General features: G+C 43.2%; 1 protein-coding gene across 1 annotated transcript; it reads right to left on the bottom strand.

The window, feature by feature from the left end:
* Nucleotides 1-12978: 12978 nt before the first annotated feature.
* Nucleotides 12979-14320, bottom strand: FBLL1 (fibrillarin like 1). Its single transcript, XM_039247664.1, has one exon. It carries the CDS (start codon nt 14081-14083, stop codon nt 13097-13099), a length of 987 nt encoding a protein of 328 aa, XP_039103595.1. The 5' UTR covers nt 14084-14320; the 3' UTR covers nt 12979-13096.
* Nucleotides 14321-22144: the final 7824 nt, after the last annotated feature.

Here is a 22144-nt window from a genome sequence, read left to right as displayed (position 1 = left end):
AGTTTCTCCATAGACATAGTATTAGACTTGACTGTCAACAGGGGCATTACTTGTTCAGCTGTGCTAATTTAAATAGGTGGGCTCTTAGTTTAGATAAATGCCATTGCCAGTAACATACATAACAATTGACAGTCTTTCAAGAGGTCCAGATTTCTTTGCCAAATACTAGACTCTTTAAAATTCCTGAGTTTTTTACCTTTGCATGCAAATGTGATTACTGTATTCTAAGTACCAGTTCCTGAAAGTCCGTTTCTATAAGAAAAATAATGCAGCTGAGGGGAAAGGTTTTCCTCTGTGTCCAGTGGGACCCTCACCTTTTGAGAACAGTCTTGCCTTGATTTCTAAGGTTGCATTCTTGGGTAGAAAGCTTAGCAAGGCAATAGTTTCCAGATATCCTTTATAACCACTTTGCTTGTTATATGAAAATTTTTCATTTGGTGTATCTTTTTTTTTTTTTTCCTGTTGAGCACTTTATGCTTTTTAGTCCATTGCATTTGAGAATGTAGTTTAGAAATCCTTTCTTATTTAAAGCCATGTAAAAACTGTTAAAGGATAATCACCAGAAAAAAATGAGTGTACATTATTTTGCATTTAACTTACTGGTTTGTGGTATGTATAAGCAAAATATTAGAAATATATTGCCTTTTGTAATACTCTTTGACCTTATTTAAGATGATTTGACAGGAAACATCATTGGTGTCCTGTTTTCTTAGTAAGCTTATTTTAGTGTGTTTTATTCTAATACCGAAGGAATTCAGCCAACTTTGTTTATACTGTCAGATAACCTCAGAAAATAATGTGCTTTATCTGTATTACTGCCTGTTTTCAATATTTGAGAAAGTAGTTGTCTTATATTTTCTACTGAGCCTAGTAATAATCAGCAAAGACCAAAAGAAGTAATTTTTTTCTTCCTTTAAGGTATTTTTAATAGCCTAATAAAAATAATGGTGGCTTGAAAAGTAAATCACCCTAGCTTTTTGACCATATATCTGAATTCTGAGTAATTTCCACTTCTAAAAAGTTCAGGTGTCTTCTAAAAGCAGTCTCTATTGCTTGTGTTGTCTCTTGTATATTCAGTGGATGTGGGATCATGATTTGCTATTATATTAGAAATAGTGCCAGCCCCTGTTCTAAATTCTTTGAATGTTATTTTCTTTCATTGTAAAATGAGGAAATTGATTTGTTACAATGGGAAAGAACTCAGTTATCAACCTGAAACACAGTTAGCTGCTCCACTCATGGCAACATTTGGAAAGACTAAACTCATTTGTTTAGATATTTGGTGTCATGTTTTGGAGTTAATTTGATTTGTATGTGTTAGGTCTAGATTCTGGATTCTCACCAAGCCAATAGAATGGTATTAGTTATTCTCTCATAATGTTATGTTATTGCCTGTAATGGCCAACTAGGTCTGTCTAAAAGTAATATGAGAGGTTATATATATTTATAAATTGTGTATGTGTGTGCTTTAATCTGTAGAAGTATCACATTTTTACTGAGTTAACTCTAAAATTATGTGGACATTCCTAGAACTTTTCCATTGTACAGAAAGGAACATCCCACTAAATTTGTGAATGTATGAAAATTAGATATATTTGGGATTATTTAGTGGCCCTTGTCTTCAAGCTCACTCTTCTTTCTGGTCAGTGTGAGTAGGAACAGATGTGAGATTAACCCCTCCAAGAATTACTTAACTGCTTTTGTCAGACACGGTTTGTAGCAAAATGTATGAAACACTTTTAATTACCCCAGGTGAGTTGAGATGTTCTGTATTCTAGTCATCTACATGAGATATGATGAAGGCCTAAAACACTTATCCTCAGAATTACCTGAGGATAATAAAATTGTACATGTGTGTGACAAAAATAATGTAGCAGTGAGTTGATCTGGGACTTCAAGTACTAGAGTTCGTGCTGAATGATGTGTTTGAGGGGAATTTTTTTTCCTTGAAAAAATTTAGAAAGCTTTACATTCTGGCTCTTTGTGTAGTCGAAAGATTATTTTTCTTTTGTATTTTTGGTCATTTTGCTAAAAATGCCACTAATTTTGTGTTTAAAAGAACTAATGAGGAATGTATTTTTCAAAGAAGTGAATGAAGTTAAAATTCAAGGTTTTGAATTCTATGAAGTATGCAACTAAATTTCAGTTCTGATATACTGCTGGTTTTGTTTTTGTTTTGTTTTTTGCTATTAACATCTTTCATTCGTTACAGTACTTACAGTTTCAATAGCTTTCAAAGAACATTTCAGCTTTTACATAATTTGTAAAGCATATATAAGTAATGCAAATAGTTTGAGGTGATTTTGGCTTTACATTGTATCTCTAAATCATGGACGTCATACCTGTCACAGTCAGTAGCTACTGCATATATTAAGCCATTTTGAAATTGACCACTCCCACCCCCACCCCGGGGCCCATTTTAGTTTACAACATTTAGAAACAAATGGTAACTTTATATACCGAACATCAATATCTTAGTCTCTTGGTCCCAAATATAATTAATGGCATTAGGATATAAGTCCTATTAAGACAGTTTTATCATGTTTTTGTACATTGTATGCTTTCCCTTTTTATTTGAACTACATTGAGACCTTCAGCTTTTTCACTGAAGTTGAATGGCACTTGTCTTCTGTCCAGTGACTGACCAAATCCTACCTAGATGTTTGTATGTTTGAATTTTACTTACACAAGCCATTTCAATTTAAGTTGCCTTATTCTATCACATTGTTCTTGTCAAGTCTGAGCTTTGTCATGTTGGAATTCTTCTAACAATGAATCTGTGATGTAAAAATGTATGATGTGCTATAAATTTTATTCATCATAAACTAAGTTATAGCCTATTGTAACCTATAAAACATTGCTTGTAAATCATCTAATTTATTTTTTCATTTATGTACATTTTCTTATGTAAATTTTTAAATATTTGTTGTGGTCTGTTCCGTAAACATTCTTGTACTTTTCTCCTTAATCCTTGTTTGCATGAAAGAAGCTTAGGTTTTGCTTGTTTATATTGGCCGGCCATTAGGCCAACTTCAGTACTTTCTGCCTTCTTTTCTGTAGTTTTAACTTTTTCTAGTTTTCTTCATATTCTAAATAAATGTTAAAATCATACTTTTTATTTCCTACTTTCCAAATAAATTCTCTAGGTTGTTTAATATGTGTATCTTTTTATTATTTCATTTTATATATTGTACTCCCTCATTTTCACTCTGATTAAAATTGTAACTGAAATTAACCTATAGTACAATGTAAACTCAGAACAAGGACTTGGCAAACTCTTACTTCTATCCTGAGTAGCTGACACAGAGAAGGCGTTCAGTAAATAAATACTTGATGGATGAATTAATTGTACAGAAATTGTCCTTATCTATCTAATCTGTCATGTAAGAAGTAATTGTTAGTTTTTCCCCCATCTTATTCTCATCAGTAGAAAGTAGTTCTTCACAGATGAGAGTCTTATCTCAATGGCTCAATGAAACTGGACAAAAAAGGAGATTTCATCTAAGTAAACTTCAAATTAGAGGCACCCTAGTGTCTCTCACCCACCAGTAGCCAGTGACCAGCCAAGTTTGGGCACTCACAGACTGCTGAATCAAACTCAAGATTTTTTAGGGAATTACAAAGCTCAGAGAAGTCAATTGTACTGTCCCAGGTCACACAGCTGTTTATGAGCAGAACCAAAACTAAAGTCTAGATTTTCTCGGCCCTTTCTGTGTTGTTGCTATTTGCTTTCATGTTGGGCAAATAGCATATAGGAACAGAATGCTATTCAAATAAATTTAAAAATAATTAGGCTAAAACATCCAAGCAAGATCGATCAAAATAGAAAAATTAGAACAAGCACACAAGGAAAATCATAGAAGTAAATACCTTCATAAACACAAAATTAAGTGGACTAAATTTGCCAATTAAAGGAGTAATCTGGGGGGCGCCTGAGTGGCTTAGTCGGTTAAGTGTCTGACTTTCGCTTAGGTCATGATCTCGCGGTTCTTGGGTTTGAGCCCCGCGTCAGGCTCTGTGCTGACTGCCAGCTCAGAGCCTGGAGCCTGTTTCAGTCTGTGACTCCCTCTCTCTCTGACCCTCCCCTGCTCACGCTGTTTCTTTCTCCTAGAAATAAATAAAAATATTTTAAAAAATAAATTTAAGAAAAAGGAGTAATCTGGGTTTAAAGGGAGAAAAACATCTATACCATTTTTATAATATAGAATGGTGACTAAAGTAAAATGTGGGACAGGTGGAGATACCATTTTACAAAAAAGCCCATGGTAATGCAGCAACACAATAGGAAAGGATCTCACCAGAGAGACACTTCTGGAGGTGAAGGATTTGTGCCCTGTATCAGGTACCCTGGCCCCTGCTGTACCAGAGAGACAAACTCCCAGAACATTTGGCTTGAAAAACCAAAAGAGTTGATGTCCAGGGATCCCAAAGTGCTTTAGGAAGTAGATTCCTCTCTTGGAGGGCTCCTACACAGTCTCATTAACCCCAAGACTCAGCCAAAAAGCCAAAAGTTGGGGGAAGTTGCCTGGCAGCAACCCACAACATGAGGAATACCACAGGTACAGGGGAACTTCCTCAGGACTAGGGTTCAAGCCCCAAATTGGGTATCCTCGGCTCTGGTGATCTGCACTGGGAAGACCTGATTTTGAAAAATGGCAGGGCTTAGCTCCAGGGACTCTGAAAATTAGTGGGGTTTAACTACAGGAGAGCCCAAGGGCTATAGGTTACTACAATCTCACTCTGAGGCCCAGAGTAGAGACAGCAGTTTGAAAAGCACCTGGGCCCTAAGTGTAGGAGAGCTATTGACTAATTTTAGGGTATGCGCAGAGGGGCAGAGATTTGTAAGAACTTTGGGAACAGAAGGGCTGCTGGGCACCATTTTTCTTGACCTTGGTCAGTCCGGCTGGACTGATGCTGGTGGGCAACAGTTCTGACGCTCTCCAGCTAGCTACACTGCTAGTACCACTCAGCCTGGTATCCGCTGTGGCTCTACCACACCCAGTCCACCAACCCAGACCGGTGTCCTTCCAAAGCAGTTCCCGCCATACTACACCCAATAGGCATATTTGGGATCAGCACCCCTCCACAGCAATTCCTGTCCTCGGGAGGAAGGGAGACAACCTGCCCACCAACACGCACATAACAGTCACTGCCAGGCCCCTCAGCACGCCCACAAGCAGTCACCTCCCAGTCACAACAGGAGGGTACACAAAGCCCACACAGGGGACACTCCATGGTTCTGGTGACCATGGGGAATTGTGCTTCTGGGCCCCAAAGGCCCACTCATAAGACCACTACCTTCAGGAGACAAAGTTGACCTACTAACACATAGAAGCACAGAATCAGACAAAATGAGGAGACAGAGGAGTATGTCCTAAGTGAAATAACAAGACAAAATCTTAGAAAAAGAATTAAACAATGGAAATAATCTACCCATTAGAGAGTTCAAAGTGGTGGTCATAAAGATGGTCAGTGAATTTGGAGAAGATTAAAACTCAGAACTTCAACAAAGTGATAGAAAATATAAAAACCAATCAAGCTGAAGAATACAACGATGGAAATGAAAAATACAGTAGAGGGAATCAACAGCAGATTAGAGGATGAGAAGAACAGATCAGTGGTCTGGAAGATGAGGTAGTAGAAACCATCCAAGCTGAAGAGCAAAAGGGAAAAATAATTTAAAATTTTAAGTTTATTTATTTTTGATAGAGGGAGAAACAGCATGAGCAGGGAAGGGGCAAAGAGAGAGGGAAACACAGAAACCAAAGCAGGCTCCAGCCCTACATAGGGCCTGACATGGACTTCAACTCATGAACCGTGAGATCATGACCTGAGCCGAAGTCGGACGCTTAACTGACTGAGCCACCCAGGCGCCCCTAGAATTTTTTTTAAATGATGATAGACTAAGGGATCTTTAGCAAAACATCAGATGTACTAACATTCACATTATAGATGTCCAAGAAGGGAAAGAGAAAGGGGCTGGAGGTTTATTTAAAGAAATAATAACTTCTCTAACCTGGTGAAGGAAACAGACATCCAGATCCATGAAGCACAGAGAGCCCAACAAGATAAACCCACAGAGGGTTACTAAGACATAGTAATTAAAGTGTCAAAAATTAAGCAGAGAGTCTTAAAAGCAGCAAGAGAAAAGACATGTTCTGCATAAAAACAACTTCTAGTTTCTCCCTCAGCTTTTTTTGTCCAGTGTTTCTGAAAGCCTTCCTATTTGGTAGAAATGGAACACTCTGCCACACATAATGGCTACTGAATGTAGCTAGAATTTTTTTTTTTACTATAAACAACAATTTTAATAAGATGTAGTAAGTTCTCTGACCAAAAGAAATCCAGAACAACAGGCTTAGGGAGGAGAAGCACTTATTCTAGCCTTTTTTTTTTTTTTTTTTTTTTTTTTTTTTTTTTGAGAGAGAAAGACAGGACGGGCAGAAAGAGGGAGAGAGAGAGAATCCCACTGTCAGCACAGAGCCCGATGCAGGGCTTGAACTCATGAACCATGAGATCATGACCTGAGCCAAAATCAAGAGTCAATCACTTAACCAACTGAGCCACTCAGGTGCCTCATTCTGGCGTAAGCAGAGGAGGAGACGGATGGAAGAAACAGGAGACATGGGAAGAGGAGACAGGAATGACTACCTACAGGACATGTCTGAGCTAAGTCTCAAAAGCATGAGGTAGGAGTAAGTAAAATAAGGGCTGTGGAGAAGAAACTACACTACAGGAAGATATGATCATGAGCAAGGCCCACGAGTATGAAACAGAGGTCATACAAACATTTCAGAGTTACTGAAACAAAGTTCAGTGGTATGAAACAAGACTGAAGTAGTCAGAACTTGACCTTTGGAGGACTTTGAATGCCATACGCTATTTTAGTCATTCAGGCTACTGTAACAAAACAACACAGACAGGGTAGTTTATACGCAATAGGAACCTACTTCTCACAGTGCTGGAGACTGGAGTCTGAGGTCAGAGAGCCAGGCTGGTTGGGTTCTGGTAAAGATGCTCTCCCAGCTTGTAGAATGGCCCCCACATGGCAGAAGGGGGAGAGACCTGTTGGGTGCCTCTTTTATAAGGCATCAATCCCATTGGAGAGGGCTCTGCCTTCATGACCTAATCATTTCTCAAAGTCCCCACCTCCTAAGTCAGTTCTGTGCCCCAATTCCAAAATGTGGTGATGGGATGCCCTCCCTTCCCCCTCGCCCCCCCCCCCCAATACCACCACCAGTTCTCCAACACCATCTAGCTGTCCTACAATTTAACTCAACTCTGACATTCTGCACCTGGAGATAGCCTCAGATCCCACAGGCTGAGGGCTCAGTCCCCCAAGGTACCACACTCCCATCTTCAGATGCCAACAGTAAGCCCTGGTTGTTACCTGTTACCTGGCTATAAATCAGAGGTTCGCCGGAATTCTTGTGTGATGTTTTCAGGCACCCAGTCCCCAGGCAGAGCCTTGGCTGGAGACAGCAGGTGCAAAAGCGTTTAATGGGCAGTGGACATGAAGCCATATCTAATGCAAGACTTGGTGGCCACCGGGGAGTGGGAATGGCAAGCATGAGAAATAGAAGGAAAATGCATAGGCAACATTTTGGAAGGAAATCTATAAATATTTTTGCTCAAGAGACAGAAAATCCCATACAAGACAACTTCAGCACTGAGTACTACTTAGAGTCTGAATGAGGAGATAAACATCATAGAATTTGGCTCCTGATTAAATATTGATGTGCAATCTCTCATGTCTCATCAGAGGTGATCACAAAGGCTTTACTTAGCAGACGGGGAGGGGGAAGCTGCCTCTGCATGCCGGATTTGGTGCACAGCCTGCACATTGGGGTCTCTGAAGGACTCAGGGACCCTGGCAGGTAAATTGACACTTCTACTCTGTCCCTTCTATTTCTAGGTTTCTTCATCTGAGGCTTTAGAGGTCTCCTTCAGGTACCTCTGCCACCCTTTGGAGGCAGCAGGGGAAATTGAAGACCCTTTTCCCCTCTCTGATTCAGTAGTCAGAACTTCTCCAGTCGTAGCCTTTCCCATCTTCCCCTACCGCCTACCTTAGGGTCTGTAAAACTACTAAAGCCTTTTGTTCCAGGTGCTGGAAACAGTGAGATGACTGCCCACGCCCACCATGGAGCTCTCATCTTCCTGACCCTCAAGCAGGACCATTCCAACTTTGTTTTCAAGCATAGACTTCAATGCTTGAAATTGAATCTTAGGGAATATCCTGGGCTGTCACAGAAGCCCCAAGTACCAGCAGGTACTGAAGAAAAGTTCAGCTATTGTCTTTCAGTTACTCAAAATACTGTCCTAAATCTGCCTTTCCCAATCAAAGATGAGAATGGTATGGGATTTTAAATACTGGGTGTCAGCCCTGGGTGCACATTAGAATCACCTGGGGGACTGATTTTAAAAAAACACACTGAAGCCCAGTCTTTCCCTAGAGCATCTGATTTTAATTTCACTAACTTAAAGAAGCAACATAATCCTGTTCTAGAATGTTCCAGACCTCCCACTTTCTAACCAAACCACATTGGGTTAATTCATATCACTTTCGTGGGCCTCAGTTTCCTCATCTGTCATATGGGGGTGATAACACTTGCCTCCCAGGAGGTGGTTAAGTTAAACAAGTTGTCCAGAAGCACCTGACACATAATATGTGCATAGTTAAATGCTGTGTCATCCAAAACATGAATCAAGAGCTTTCAGAAGAGGGATTTCTCCTGAGCCCAAAGGCCTAGAAAACTACTTGGAAGAGTTAGATTTGCCTCCTTAAGAAGGAATGTTGACATTTGGGTGGGTAGAGACACAATGGGCCAGTCTAAGATGTAAGTAATGAGGGCCCTGGGCCCCATACTTTACAGGACTTTGCTCAGACCTTCCTCTGTCAGCACCTTGTCCCATAGGGCAAGGAGCCCATAGGGAGCAAGTGCCATGCACCCCAGGAGCGCATGTCCCCATCTTCTAGATCATGAATCAGACACCAGAACCCAGCCTAGGCAGCCTGCGCCTGCTTCTCCAGTATTCTTTAGGCCAGTTCTCCTGAGAGATCACACTTCCAGTTTGTAACTCTAGTCCCATGGAGTGCCTTAAAGAGGCTATTTAAAGGGCATGGGGACAGACCTTGGACTTGAAGGCTGGGATGCTATAAACATGTGCATGAGGCCTTTCAGGGTATGGAGCAGATGAGGGCTGGAAAGATGGAGGGCAGGCCAGGGGCCAGGGGCTTTCATATGTTCTCTTTCTCCAGACCACACAAATGTTAGAAGTAGCTCCAACACCACTGTTCATTTTACACCAATTCATTAGCTGAACATTTACATTTCAGTATTTTTCTGGTATGTTTGTTCTCATTATGAAACTTAAAATATTTTTAAAAATCAAATAATGCTTAGCTCTTTGCCTGAGACCTCATAAGTGCTTGAAAAATACGAATGAAGCAGAATCCAAACATACTCACTGCAGCTTAGATGTGCATCTTGCTTTGTAGCAGGATTGCAGCTCAGGAGAAAATTGCCACTTTAAAGGAAGTTGGTTTCTTCCTGTTTAAAACAGTCCCTTTTGGATAAAGGTCCATTCTCACAGGACTTCTCCCTCCATACTCTTCCTCTCTTTATCCCAGGAGGCATCTGGGAAGGGGGAGGCTCACAGACATCATGGTAATGGTGAGGGAAGGTGAGATTGAATCTGTGTTGTGGTCTCTGCCCCAGCTTGTGCTGACTTACTGTGGCCCAGAGTTCATCACTCCTGATCTTCAAGTATCAGCCTCTTACCTCCCTGCACCTGCTGCAGAGGTGACTGCAGGAGGCCATGCACTAAATTCTTGGGCCAGGATCCACTGTGGCTCTTGCCAGGCAGCTGATTCTCTGAAACTCAGCGACAACTTGTATCCGGCTTTCAGTTTGAACACCGGGCCCCACTGAATCCCTGCTCAGTTCACCACCCCTGACTCCAGTGAACCCCCTGGCTTTTCTGCTAATTCCTAACTTTCAGCTACCTTGTCATCTTACATTGACAGTAAGAGGAAGGCTGGGAGGGAGGAACAACATGCAGAGCTCTGTGCAGGTATTTCACATTGCACATGGGTTTCCTCAGTCAATCCTTACAAGCCAGTATGACAGGCATTTTAGCTGAAGGTTCCTGTCCCACGCTAGTGTTATAGGCTGAATTGTGTTCCCCTAAATTCAAGTGTTAAAGCCCTAACCCTCAGTGTGACTGTATTTGGAGATGGGGTCTTTAAGAGGTAATTAAGGTTAAATGAGGTCATAAAGGTGGGGCCCTAATTTGATAGGGCTGGTGTCCTTATAAGAAGAGAAAGAGGGGCACCTGAGTGGCTCAGTAGGTTGAGAGTCCGACTTTGGCTCAGGTCATAATCTCAGGGTTTGTCAGTTTGAGCCCCATGTCAGGCTTGACAGCCGGGTGCCTGGAACCTGCTTCAGATTCTTTCTCTCTCTCTCTCTTTCTGCCTCTTCCCTATTCACATTCTGTCTCTCTCAAAAATAAATAAAACATTTTAAAAATTTTAAAAAGAGAAAGAAACACCAAAGAAACCTCCCCTCCCCGATCCTCTTCCCCTTTCCCCATCTGCTCCCCACCATGCACACAGAGAAAAGCCATGTAAGGACACAGGGAGATGGCAGCCACCAACAAGTGAGGGAGGGAGGCTTCACCAGAACCCAGCTCTGCTGGCATCTTGACAACTTGGACTTCCAGCCACCAGAACCATGAGAAAATTAAGCAATCCAGACTGTGGTATTTTGCAATGATGGCCCAAGCAGTCTAAGACACTTAGAGACCACAATCTAATACCTTCTTGGAACCCAAGCATTCTTGGCTCTGAGCATGTCAGGTGCCCAGTGTCACTGCTGCCTATTTCTTGGGCCTCACTCCCCACCGGAGTTACAGTCCCATACTTTTCCCTGCCTTTATTCTCTAGACGGTGTTTCAGCTTCCCTCCCATTTTCCCTTAGTTCTAATTCCCATATTTCTCTTGGTACTTACCATGTTGTTCCATTGGCTCAGAAGCCCATCTGCAACTCAGATGCATTCTTTAGGAGGCTGTTTTCATGCCATTTCTCCATCGATAGTCTCATTTCAAGCAACTTCATACATGGACTATAAATTGTCCCTGTGTATGTATGTGAGGCTTCTCCTGCCAAGGAAAGAGGCTGAGTTTTCCCTGTTTGGTCTCCCATCCTGGAGAACAGACACCCCATAAAGAAGAATCAAGTGCTCCTTCCTGAGGCTGAGCTCACTTTGACAGAGGTTGGATCCTGTAATACTTTGGAGGTTTCCTGGGAGTCCATCCCCAGCCTCAGGGCTTCATCCCAGCATCAAATTAATAAGCCTCGGACTGAAGAGAGGGATTTTCAAAGCAAAGGAGCCAGCATAGATCTCCATGGAAGGGCTACAGATTTTTGAGTCAGATTCCTATGAATTTGATTTCTGGCTGAGAGCCCTACTAGAAGGTCTTAAGCAAGTCATGTCATCTCTCTGAACTGCAGTTTTCTCACTAAATGGGAATAACAAATCCTTGCCTTGCAGGTTTGTAATGAAGATTGCACACTCTTTTTGGAAATGACTAGTTGGGTTTTTATAGGCATTATTCCATTCACCCTATTCCTCCTGAGTCACTCTGGCCAACAAATCTGAACTGTAGCTCTCAGCCTGCATTATAGTTTTGGTGTGCATGTGGGGGGCTGGGGGATGAAGGGACGTAGGGGGGATGGATATCTGATGGATGTCTCATTTAAATATCTGATTTATCTCATTTTGTTTAGGAAATATCCTCTCAGAAAATGCAGACTAACTGCAATCTGTGCCCCAGCATATCTTTAGGAAGGGAGAACTGTTCTCCTAATAATGCATTCCTGAGTAATCATTCCCAGACTCAATATCAATGACCTTAGCAATTGGCAATGAGGATTTTCTTTAATGTATAGAGTGAATGAATAAATAAAATGCCTTTTAAAGGACTGGTTTTGGAATATTCCCAGCTCTCCTGGGATTGCTTATTCTCCCACTCCCTTTGGGCTGGTTTTGAGAACCAGAATTGAATCTAATGAGTCCAGCAACTCAGGATTGTAGGAAATGCCTTTCAGAGACAGGTACTTTCTGAAGCCCTTTATGTGGTTGTTTCTCAGACACCCGGTGATACCACTTTGGGCATATTATGTCTTGCTGTAGGGACACTCTGTGAAGTAGACCCACATCCTACCTCCCTGCCTTGTTTTGTTATTTTAAAATCTAAAGGTAGCACAGGGAAGTGGAAGAAAGAACACAATGAAACCACAGAACTCTGTTCTGTGCGTGTCCACATGTTGAGCTTTGTGATCTGTCCAGTGTGGGCCCTGTAGAGGAGAATTAAAATCCCACTGGCATAGAGGAAATAGCAGTGGATTTACATCACCAAATTTAGATTCTATCTCCTAACTGGTTATGCAAATGTGTGCAACCAGTTTTCCTTCAGAAGCCCTGATGTTTTCCACGTAAAAGGAAATGGTTAACAGAGCCATCTCAGAGCTGGTATGATGAATTAATGTACTAGGGAATCCAAAGGGCTTACTTGAGGAGTAAAGTACTAAATATATATTGTACTGGAACTCTGGCTTAGAGTCAGACAATAGGGTGTGTCACACTATACTATTTTTCATCAATATCCAGTACCACTCCCTGGAGTCAGGCTTGATTGTGTAACTTAGCCAATGTAAATCGAAGTGCCCCCTCAATTCCAATGGGGACTTTACAGGCTCATTAGTAATTCCCCAGCTCTCTACTCCCTGCCCCTGTGATGAGAAAGCATGTGTGAAGAAACGCTGAGGGGCCCGCAGGGCCCTAGGTCATTAGAGTAAACACAACTCCCATTCAGTTCCTTGATGGCTTCCTATCACCAGCTGTTTTAGCTTTGGGGGGATTTGGGGATTGATCGTTATTGCAGCAAAACTGTCTGACCTTACTGATACACCTGGGTACTGTTTCTTTACACCGTTTAATAGACAAAAGAAAAAACAACACACAAAGAAAACACATACATGGTTATACTGATCACAGCACAGTCTTAGCTCTCAAGGACAGCCCTTGCTGAGTGCTACTTGCTGCCACTCTTGGTAAGGGGCCGGTAGACCCCGACGACTACAGCGTGGTCTCTCTCATAGGGCTCCAGGGTCAATTGCTCTTGAGGCTTTAGGTTCTCTTGCTGCAACTTCCTCACCTCTGAAGCAAACACCGCCTCAGCAGATGCAGTGGAGTCAATGCAGTTAGCCTTAATGGAGATAAGGAAGTGGCCCCCATTGCGCAGGAAGGTGTGGGCATTCAAGGCCACTATGCGGGACTGGTCAGGCTGGGCCACATCGGCAAAGATCACATCCACCATCCCTATAAGCATGCGGTACTTGAGCGGGTGCCGGGCATCTTCGAGAACGGGGATGATGTTAGTTCGCTGCTTGGCCACATTAACCAGGTCGCGGCCAGCGCGGTGGGAGAACTCAACCGCGTAAACCAGGCCGTCGGGGCCGATGATGTCAGAGACGTGGGACACCGTGGTCCCCGAGGCGGCGCCCAGGTACAGCACTTTGGACTTGGGCTTGATGTGGATCTGGTCGACCCCGCCCAGGATCGCGGCGGCCAGCTTGGAGCGGAAGGGGTTCCACGTGCGGTACTCCTGCTTCACGCCTCCCTCCGTCACTGCGATGCGCCGCTCGCCGTACACCGAGTGGCCCGGCACCATATTCAGCGTGACCAGCGCGTCCTCCGCCCCGCGGTAGATGAAGACACCCTCATGCCGGTGAGGCTCCACCGTCACGGCGCCGGCGCCCTTCCTGCGGCGGGGTTTGCTCCTGGCCGCGCCGCCGCGCCGCTGCCCGCTGCCGCCGCGGTCCCTGCCGTCCCCGCCGCCGCGCCCCCGCCCCCGGCCCCCGCCCCCGAAGCCGCGCGGCCGGGCCCCGAAGCCGCCCCTGCCTCCGGGGCCGCCGTCCCCGCCTCCTCCTGCCCGGCCTCCTCCGCCTCGCCCCCCGCCCCAGCCGCCGCCGCCACGCCCACCCGCCCCACCCCCGCGGGAGCTGGAGGCCGACTTCATGGCGCGCCCCGGGCCCCCCGCGTGGCTAGCGGGGTCGCAAGGCGTCGCAGAGAGCGGGCGGGGACTGTCAGGGGTTACCAGCGGTTTGGAGCCGTTGTCGGGGTCACCGGTGGCTCTGGATGGCGGTCCCGGCGTGGGACAAAGACTGCCGGCAGCGGCTGCTGGCCAGGCTACCCACAGTGGGAGGCTGGGGCAGGGTGTGCGGCGGCCGGGAGCAGCTCTACCGCGGCCCGCGCAGCCCTGGAGCCGCCCTTTGACGCAGGGGCTGGCGTGATTGCGTCACACCCGCTTCGGCGACCCTGCACCCCGGAAGCCCCCCTTCCCAACCCGCTCGCAGATGCAGCCTGCTTCCTTATAAATCTTGCCCTTCCTCCTTCCTCGTCTCCTGCTCTTTCAGGATCCCTTTGCCCTTCCACCTGGGTGCAGGGAAGGAAGCGTCTCCGCTGCGGGAGATGAATCGGCTTTAGTTCTCGCTGTGCCACTTGCTTGCTGTGTGGTCTCAGGAAGCTTACCTGACCCTCTCTCAGATTCTTGTTTCAACTTGACAGGTTTCTGGAGCAGAGTCTCAACATCCCATCTGTAAAATAGAACCGACCTCAAAAGTTTGATTGATTGATCGATTGATCGATTGAGTTTTAAGTAGGCTTCTCGCCCAACGCGAAGTCCAACGCTGGGCTTAAAACCCTGACCTGGGTGGTGAGTTCCTGATCTCAAGCTCAGGGATTGAGATCAAGACCTGAGCTGAGATCGGGGCGCCTGGGTGGCTTAGTCGGTTAAGCGTCCGACTTTCGCTTAGGTCATGATCTCGTGGTTCGTGGGTTCGTGCCCCGCGTCGGGCTCTGTGCTGACTGCCAGCTCAGAGCCTGGAGCCTGTTTCAGTCTGTGACTCCCTCTCTCTCTGACCCTCCCCTGCTCACGCTGTCTCTCTCTCTCCTAGAAATAAATAAAACATTAAAAAAAAAAAAAAAAGACCTGAGCTGAGATCAAAAGTTGGCCGCTTAACTGACTGAGCCACCCAGGCGCCCTCAAAAGTTTTTTTTTAAAGTGCTGCATACACTTATCCCAGACATGGCACATGATAAGTACTCTGTTAGCTTTTCTTTCTTTCTTTTTTTTAAGTATTTCTTTTAGTCTTTTTATTGACGTATAGTTTACATACAATAAATGCACTAATTTTTAAAGTAAATGTACTGCCTCTTCTAGTTTTTGCTACCCTTGCAAGTGTCTCTTGCACCCTTATACAATGTTGATAAGAATTCAAATTGTTACACTAAAACAATGTATCTATACTTTGACTTATTCACTTTGAAAATTTTATCCTAAAGGATTGTTGCCAGCAATTACTAATGATAATAATTAGAACTGCTAGAATGAGGGTGGTGATGCACCCAGTAGTAAAAATGATCACTGTTGTCAGAGAAGTTGCAGAGGTCAGATGAAGTAAACTAATCCAAAAGAAATATTTAGAAGACAGGAGTCACAGGACTTTCTGATGGGCTGGATGTAGGAAGTCAGAAAGAGGAAAATTCCAAGCCAGAGACTGTCTTACCTTTCATGGTTAATAGTCTACAAGCTGCAGCCCTGGCTTCTCTCTCTTTAGCTCTGCTCTCTTCCATCAACTTCGCTAAATTTCAAAACTCATTCTGGGATTATGGGGCAGCAAGAAATTGCTGTTTTTTCAGAGTGAATGCGGACATGTAAACCCAAGCCCTAAATCTTGTAACACACCTCAAGCAGGAGACAAAATATCATGTTTATTCCTGAATTATAATATATGCTTCAAAAATCTGCTCGTTATGCAGCATCATTTTCAGCATTAAAAACAAAACCAAAAACACTGGGCATCACAGAGTAGAAAAACAGGTGCAACATGGAAGCCTGAGCTTTCAGTCAGCACCACGGACAGCGACACCAACCAAGGACGCAGTCGCTAGCTACTGTGACTGGCTTGGGACTCGCCCACGAGTGGGATAAGGTGGGGTAAGTAGGTGAGATAAGCAACCTGTAGAACTCCCTATTAATGAAATTAAGTGCCTGCTTCAGAGAAAGGCAATACGTACCTGAAGATCAGGGCAAATGTCAGGCAGGGTGTACTGAATGTGCACATACCAAATAAGCTTTTATTTCATCCTGGAATCTTTCTGTTTCAAATCCATGGACAGCGACACCAGGTCTGGTTTTCTCAGAAGGCAAAAGTGCCTCTTTAATAGGGGCCATAAGTTTATGCTGGAATGTGGACAAGCAGTCAAAGAGTGAAATATACAGTTCCTTAGGTGGATGATTGCTACAAAACAGTCCCCTTAGAGGCTTCTGCTCTCATTACAAATTGAGGAGTCTTCTCTGTTGCGGACGAAATGACACAAAAGGACAAGACACACACAAAAGACAGACACAGACACAACTCCGGCCGGAGGAACAATTCTACGCAAGCCCCTCTTGCGGTTTATTTTATACCCGGTAACTGGATACAAACTGAAACCTACAAGATGCATTCCTTTACCAATTAAGGGCAAGTAGCCAAACACATTTCAAGGACAGGGGGGAGCAAAGGGAGGAAGCGACCACAACATGTTTACTAAGAGGCCTGCCCACAATTCCAGCCTTCTCCTTACTTCTAAGGAGGGCATGCTCCCTCGTATGCGAGCGGACCATTAAACTTGGATATTGTGTGCAGGCCTCCTGGCAGAGCATCCTGTTTGCAGGCATGCTTTGCCCAGGCAGGGAGCCCCGTGTGCAGGCACCTCCCCGCGTCCCTAACCACGCTTTCTTGTGGTCACTGTCGGGCTCCCACATCTCCCCCTTTTTCCTGAGAAGCGGTAGTAAACTGTAAAGCGGTGAGAACGCGTTGTCTATCCTTTTTTAGTTGCCTTCTTCGCCAGCACCGGAAGACTAAAATAGTAACACAGCATAAAAGTATTATGAATAAAGTATTCACGAGAACAGTTCCAATTAGGGCAGACACATGTCCAAGAGGGTTCAAATTATTCATCCCTTTCTGTAAGTCCCTTAACAGATCGGACCCAGTAATGTCAGGTAGTGTTTTGCTAAATGTAGACAAAATTTGCTGCTCTAACTCCATAATTTCCTTAGTTAGGTTTTGATGCCCTGTTAATGATCGTTTCACCTTTTCCCAACCTTCACTCATGTTAAAAGGCACAGATGTTATACATAATTGAGAGGAGTTCCAATCGCATTTCAATACACTTTTTGTGGATAAGACAGTTAATTGATCCCCAATCCATGAAACAGTATGTTGAAGATTGAGTACATCAGTTGCAAGTTGTGCATCCAGATCTCGTTGTTGTTGCCATAATAAATGAGAGTCTTTACGCCATTCCCGTACAAAGTCTGCTGTTTAGAATCCTTGATGCAAAGCAAGTCCAGCCACGGCAGCGGTTGCAGTAACTGCAGCCACTGCAAGAACGGAGCTATGATTATTCCAAGCATGCGTCAGGACCGGTGAAGCAAAGTTTGTATAGCAGTCACCAAATGAGATACAACAAAAGAGTCTGACCAAGGTCTTGTCAGATTTACAGGCAATCATACTTCGGTTCGAGTTTTAACAATCACCAATGAAAAATTAGAGTTATTGATTTGTGTTTCAAAACTTTTCCACCATGACTGATTTACACATTGTGTTAAATTACAATGATTACATGATATAGATCCCTCTGTAGCATTCCAAGTCCAATTCCCATACATCAACGCAAAGGGGTATTTTAGACAAGCCGTAGCAGAATAGGATTTATTAACATGCAAGTTAACATGAAAGGGACCTGAACTGTCAGTCTTATCCAAAGTATAGTTTCCTGACCATATAGTGAGATTCCCTGAAACTGCCCTTAATTTCCAAATATTCCCTTGAAAGTGGGGATACCCTAACAATTGCAACTGAGGGGGAACGAGTGCAAATTGCAGTCATTTTACGGTTTCATTACTGTTACCCATTAAAGTACCATTAATTCGATGCCATTTAAAAGTTTTGTTAGACCATTTTTCCAAAATTTGACCATGACCAGGGCTCCAATCTACAATGACAAATCCAGAATAATTCATGACCTTAAAGGGCCGATGACCTCGGCAGTTTTCCCATTCCAAAGATTCTAGAGAAGGAATAAAAAAACTAGAAGGTCATAATGGTATAAAGATATCAGAATGGGGACTCATCGGCGTCATAGAGGTGTTGAATCCCCTGGTGGAAACAAGCACAGTAAAGACAGCAGGATGATAATTATATGTTACCCCCCAGGTATTATAAGAGTGATGATTATGCTTTCTTGCAGAGGCAAAAGGGATGTCCTCCGATGTACAAGAGGAGACCCTCCACTGCAACAGTAACATTACTTATGTTATATTGATTATTATGATGATGCAAATGCTTAATTCTTCCACACGTGGGTGGTGGGAAGAATGCAGTTTCATTGGTGCACCCCTGTACTTCAGGTTCACCCCAAGAGTCAGCTCTCACAAGAGGATTAGGAACATAAGCCCAATAAGTATATTCTATCGCTTGCACATACATTACCTGACAGGTAACCACAGCCATCTTATCCTCTTCTTTCCTTCGAAAATGCAATTCTGCTGCTGATAGATTTTCTTTGCTCCAAATATTCAGAAAATTTAGTTAGTAAGGTTTTATTCAAGATGTCTTTTGGTTTCATAAATCTCTCCTGTTCCCCCTTTTTTATTTTTTCAACATACTCACGTAAAGTACGATTAGCCCTTTCAATAATAGCTTGTCCTTGACTATTATAAGGGATACCAAAAGTATGAATTACAAGATATTGGGATAAAAAATGAGCTAATTTTGCAGATTGGTAGGCGGGTGCATTATCAGTTTTCAATTCAATTGGGACCCCCATAACTGCAAAACAAGATAATAAATGAGTAATAACAGCGTCAGCCTTTTCAGAATGTAATGCAGTAGCCCATTGGAAATGTGTGCATGTATCTATAGTATGATGGACGCATTTTTGTTGTCCAAAGGATGAAATAAAAATTACATCCATTTGCCATACCTGATTTGCTTCTAGTCCTCTTATGTTGACACCTGGTGGGGTAAATGGTAAGGTAAAAGGTGCACAAATAGAACAAGAGCGAACAATAAGATTTATTTTTTAATCCTTTAGAGTTAGTATGTTGCAGACGATGCTCTTGTTTTGCTGCTTCTATAGGATAAAGTAATGCATCAATTACAGCATTTCCGAATGACAAGGGTCCAGGAAGGGCGGAATGTGCACGGATATGGGTAAAGAAAATTAATTCTGAACGCCGCAGAAGTGATCGTTGTACCTGATAATACAATTTGTCAATATCTGTTTTAAGAGTTATAGGCAGTGAAACCTGAGGAAGCTGCAAACAAGAGAGAACAGCATACCGAGAATCCGAAACAATGTTAACAGGGAGTTGAGGAAAGTCTTGCAAAACTCAGTAAATAGCCCACAGCTCAGCAGGCCGCACAGAGCAAAACGAATGGGGAAGGCAGAAGAGGCAAGTTGACAGCAGGAGGCAGAGAAAGAGAATTAGCAGTTTTAAATTTTGTGAGCTTAGACAGAGGAGAAGACTTAAGGTTTGTTAGGCAGTCTATATCAGTCTGGAGAAGACAAGGAACTTCCCCGAAACAAAAGGAGTTTCGGCAGCTGCTTGGGAACATTCCTTAAAGTCCCCGTCCCGAGGTAAACCAGCCACAGTTGGCTTCAATTATAGCCATTAATCTGGGAAAAGAATGAGTGAGAAGCCCTCAACATTTACTAGAAAGAGGAACAGAGAACAGGAGAGAGTTAACATCCCCTTCAGTCTAAATTTATTTCAGCCAGACCAATAAGGTCCCCTTTATGAGGTTTTTCCGGATATTGGTTGGGCACTCTTTTAGTGAGGCAATGTCACAAAGACAGACAAAGGGTTGGGGGTGCCCTCTCTAATGAGGAGACCAGTCAGATGTCAGTTTGGTCGTGTCCCAAAAGAACTTAAGGGATGCTTAGCTGTAGTGGTCTCAGCTTTGGAAACTATTCTGATACCACCATAGACTGACTGTATGCCGTTTACCACAAAATCGCAGACAGGCACAGTCAGACTCCATAGGCTTTTTGGGACCTTAAGGGTGCCCACCCGTGGAGCCACAGAATCAAACCCAGCAGGCAAGCCAGACCGAATTGCATATTCACATCTATATATATACTAGAGGTTACTATATTCCCTCTCACAGAAATTCTACAGAGAAGACTAACAATGACAATGACAAACAGGACAAAACAGATACAGAAGTGGCCACAAAACAGGTTTATATTGTTTGTGGACAGTTTCATTTTCTCCCAAAGACTAGTATATTAAAAACAGGCTAATCAGAGTTCTATCATTTTATAAAGGGGACTTTTAGGAACTTTCCTTTTTTTTTTAATGTCTTATTTCAGAGAGAGAGAGAGAGAGAGAGAGAGAGAGAGAGAGACAGCGTGAGCAGGGGAGAGTCAAAGAGAGAGGGAGACACAGAATCCGAAACAGGCTAAAGGCTCCGAGCTAGCTGTCAGCAGAGCCCAACGCAGGGCTCGAACCCACGAACCGCAAGATCATGACCTGAGCCGAAGTTGGATGTTTAACTGACTGAGCCACCCAGGCACACCTTTTCTTTCTTTCTTATTTTTTTAATATTTATTTCTCTTTGAGAGAGGGAGAGCAAGAGCCAGGAGGGGCAGAGAGAGGGAGTGACAGAGGATTTGAAGCAGGCTCTGAGCTGACAGCAGAGAGCCCGATGTGGAGCTTGAACTCACGAACTGTGAAATCATGACCTGAGCCACCCAGGAACCTTAGAAGTTTCTGATATTATCTATCATCTAATGATATTTATAATTTCTGGCAAGACAATGTTTTAAAGATGAAAATAACCACAGTTACTATCTCAGGAAGCAGAAGACTGACTTGCCAGTATATGAACTGATCATGACCTTTGGTTAATTTAACACACTCCCCAGTCTTTTATTAGTTCATCCTATCTCACTGAATCCTGTTTTTCACCCATAAAATTCCTGGATCTTCTGACCAACGGACTCAATACTATAGTAGTTTTGTCTCTTTGCAGATACCAGGCTAAGAAACTGTTTAGCTTCCATGTTTGCTAGAGGGAACAGTAGTGATCTAATGTGAACACCTCAAACTTTTACATGCCCATTTGTTTGTAAACAGTAGATACTGTTATAACTCATTAAAATCATCTCTTAGGCTCCTTTGAGCTTGGAGACCTTTGGAAACAGCATGGTACAGTTCATGCTCATTAAGCATGTTTTCCCAAATATCACATTAAGTTCTTTACATGAATTTAAATCTAATCTTTGTACTGGCAAATTACATTAATTGCTGACCCAACAACCACTATTAGCACCCCCTTCCCTAACTGCCCTTAGCGCCCAGAGAAACCTCCACCTCATCTTTTTACAACTCCAATTTCTTGGAGTGAAATAATATCACATAACTAGAAGATGATTCTTGACTGATTTAAGCAAATCATGGCAATTATTCTCCTTTCCTTAGATATTCAAGTTTTTCCAGCTTCCCTCGCAACAATAATTGGCATGTAACCAACAAAATTCCAGTCTGTTAAGTTTCCTGGACTTCCCCTGAATCCAGGCTTGTTATATTGCCAATGTCATCTTTTGCTAAAAGAGGAAAGAGATTAAATTTAGGAGTCAGACACATATAGATATGAATCTTAGCTTTCTTCCTGAGCAGTCCAGGGGAAGATACTTATTTCTGTGAAGACTATTTTGTCACTTGCTAAACAGGCAATATGTTATGACAGAACAAGAAAATAAATGGGACAATGAGATGTGTGAATTTAGTTCCTGGGGGTCTATAGTAGAGTGCAATAAATGGGATTGCTTATCAAATTAAAATGAATGAAAACACACCCCAGCCAAACTAGTGAACACTCCCTAAACTATACAACAAACCTTCTTCTCCATGGCCCCACTAAGTAATTTTGGTTTATGATCAGCAGAAATAAATGTATTTATGAAAGCAACATTTTCTTTTCAGAGGCCCAGTTGTTTTAGAAAAAAAGCACACATTATG

Source organism: Hyaena hyaena, unplaced genomic scaffold, assembly GCF_003009895.1.
Source record: "Hyaena hyaena isolate Hyena2069 unplaced genomic scaffold, ASM300989v1 scaffold_300, whole genome shotgun sequence".
Classification (NCBI taxonomy): domain Eukaryota; kingdom Metazoa; phylum Chordata; class Mammalia; order Carnivora; family Hyaenidae; genus Hyaena; species Hyaena hyaena.
Note: the sequence above shows the minus strand (reverse complement) of the source record. Positions and strands in the feature narration are given on the sequence as shown.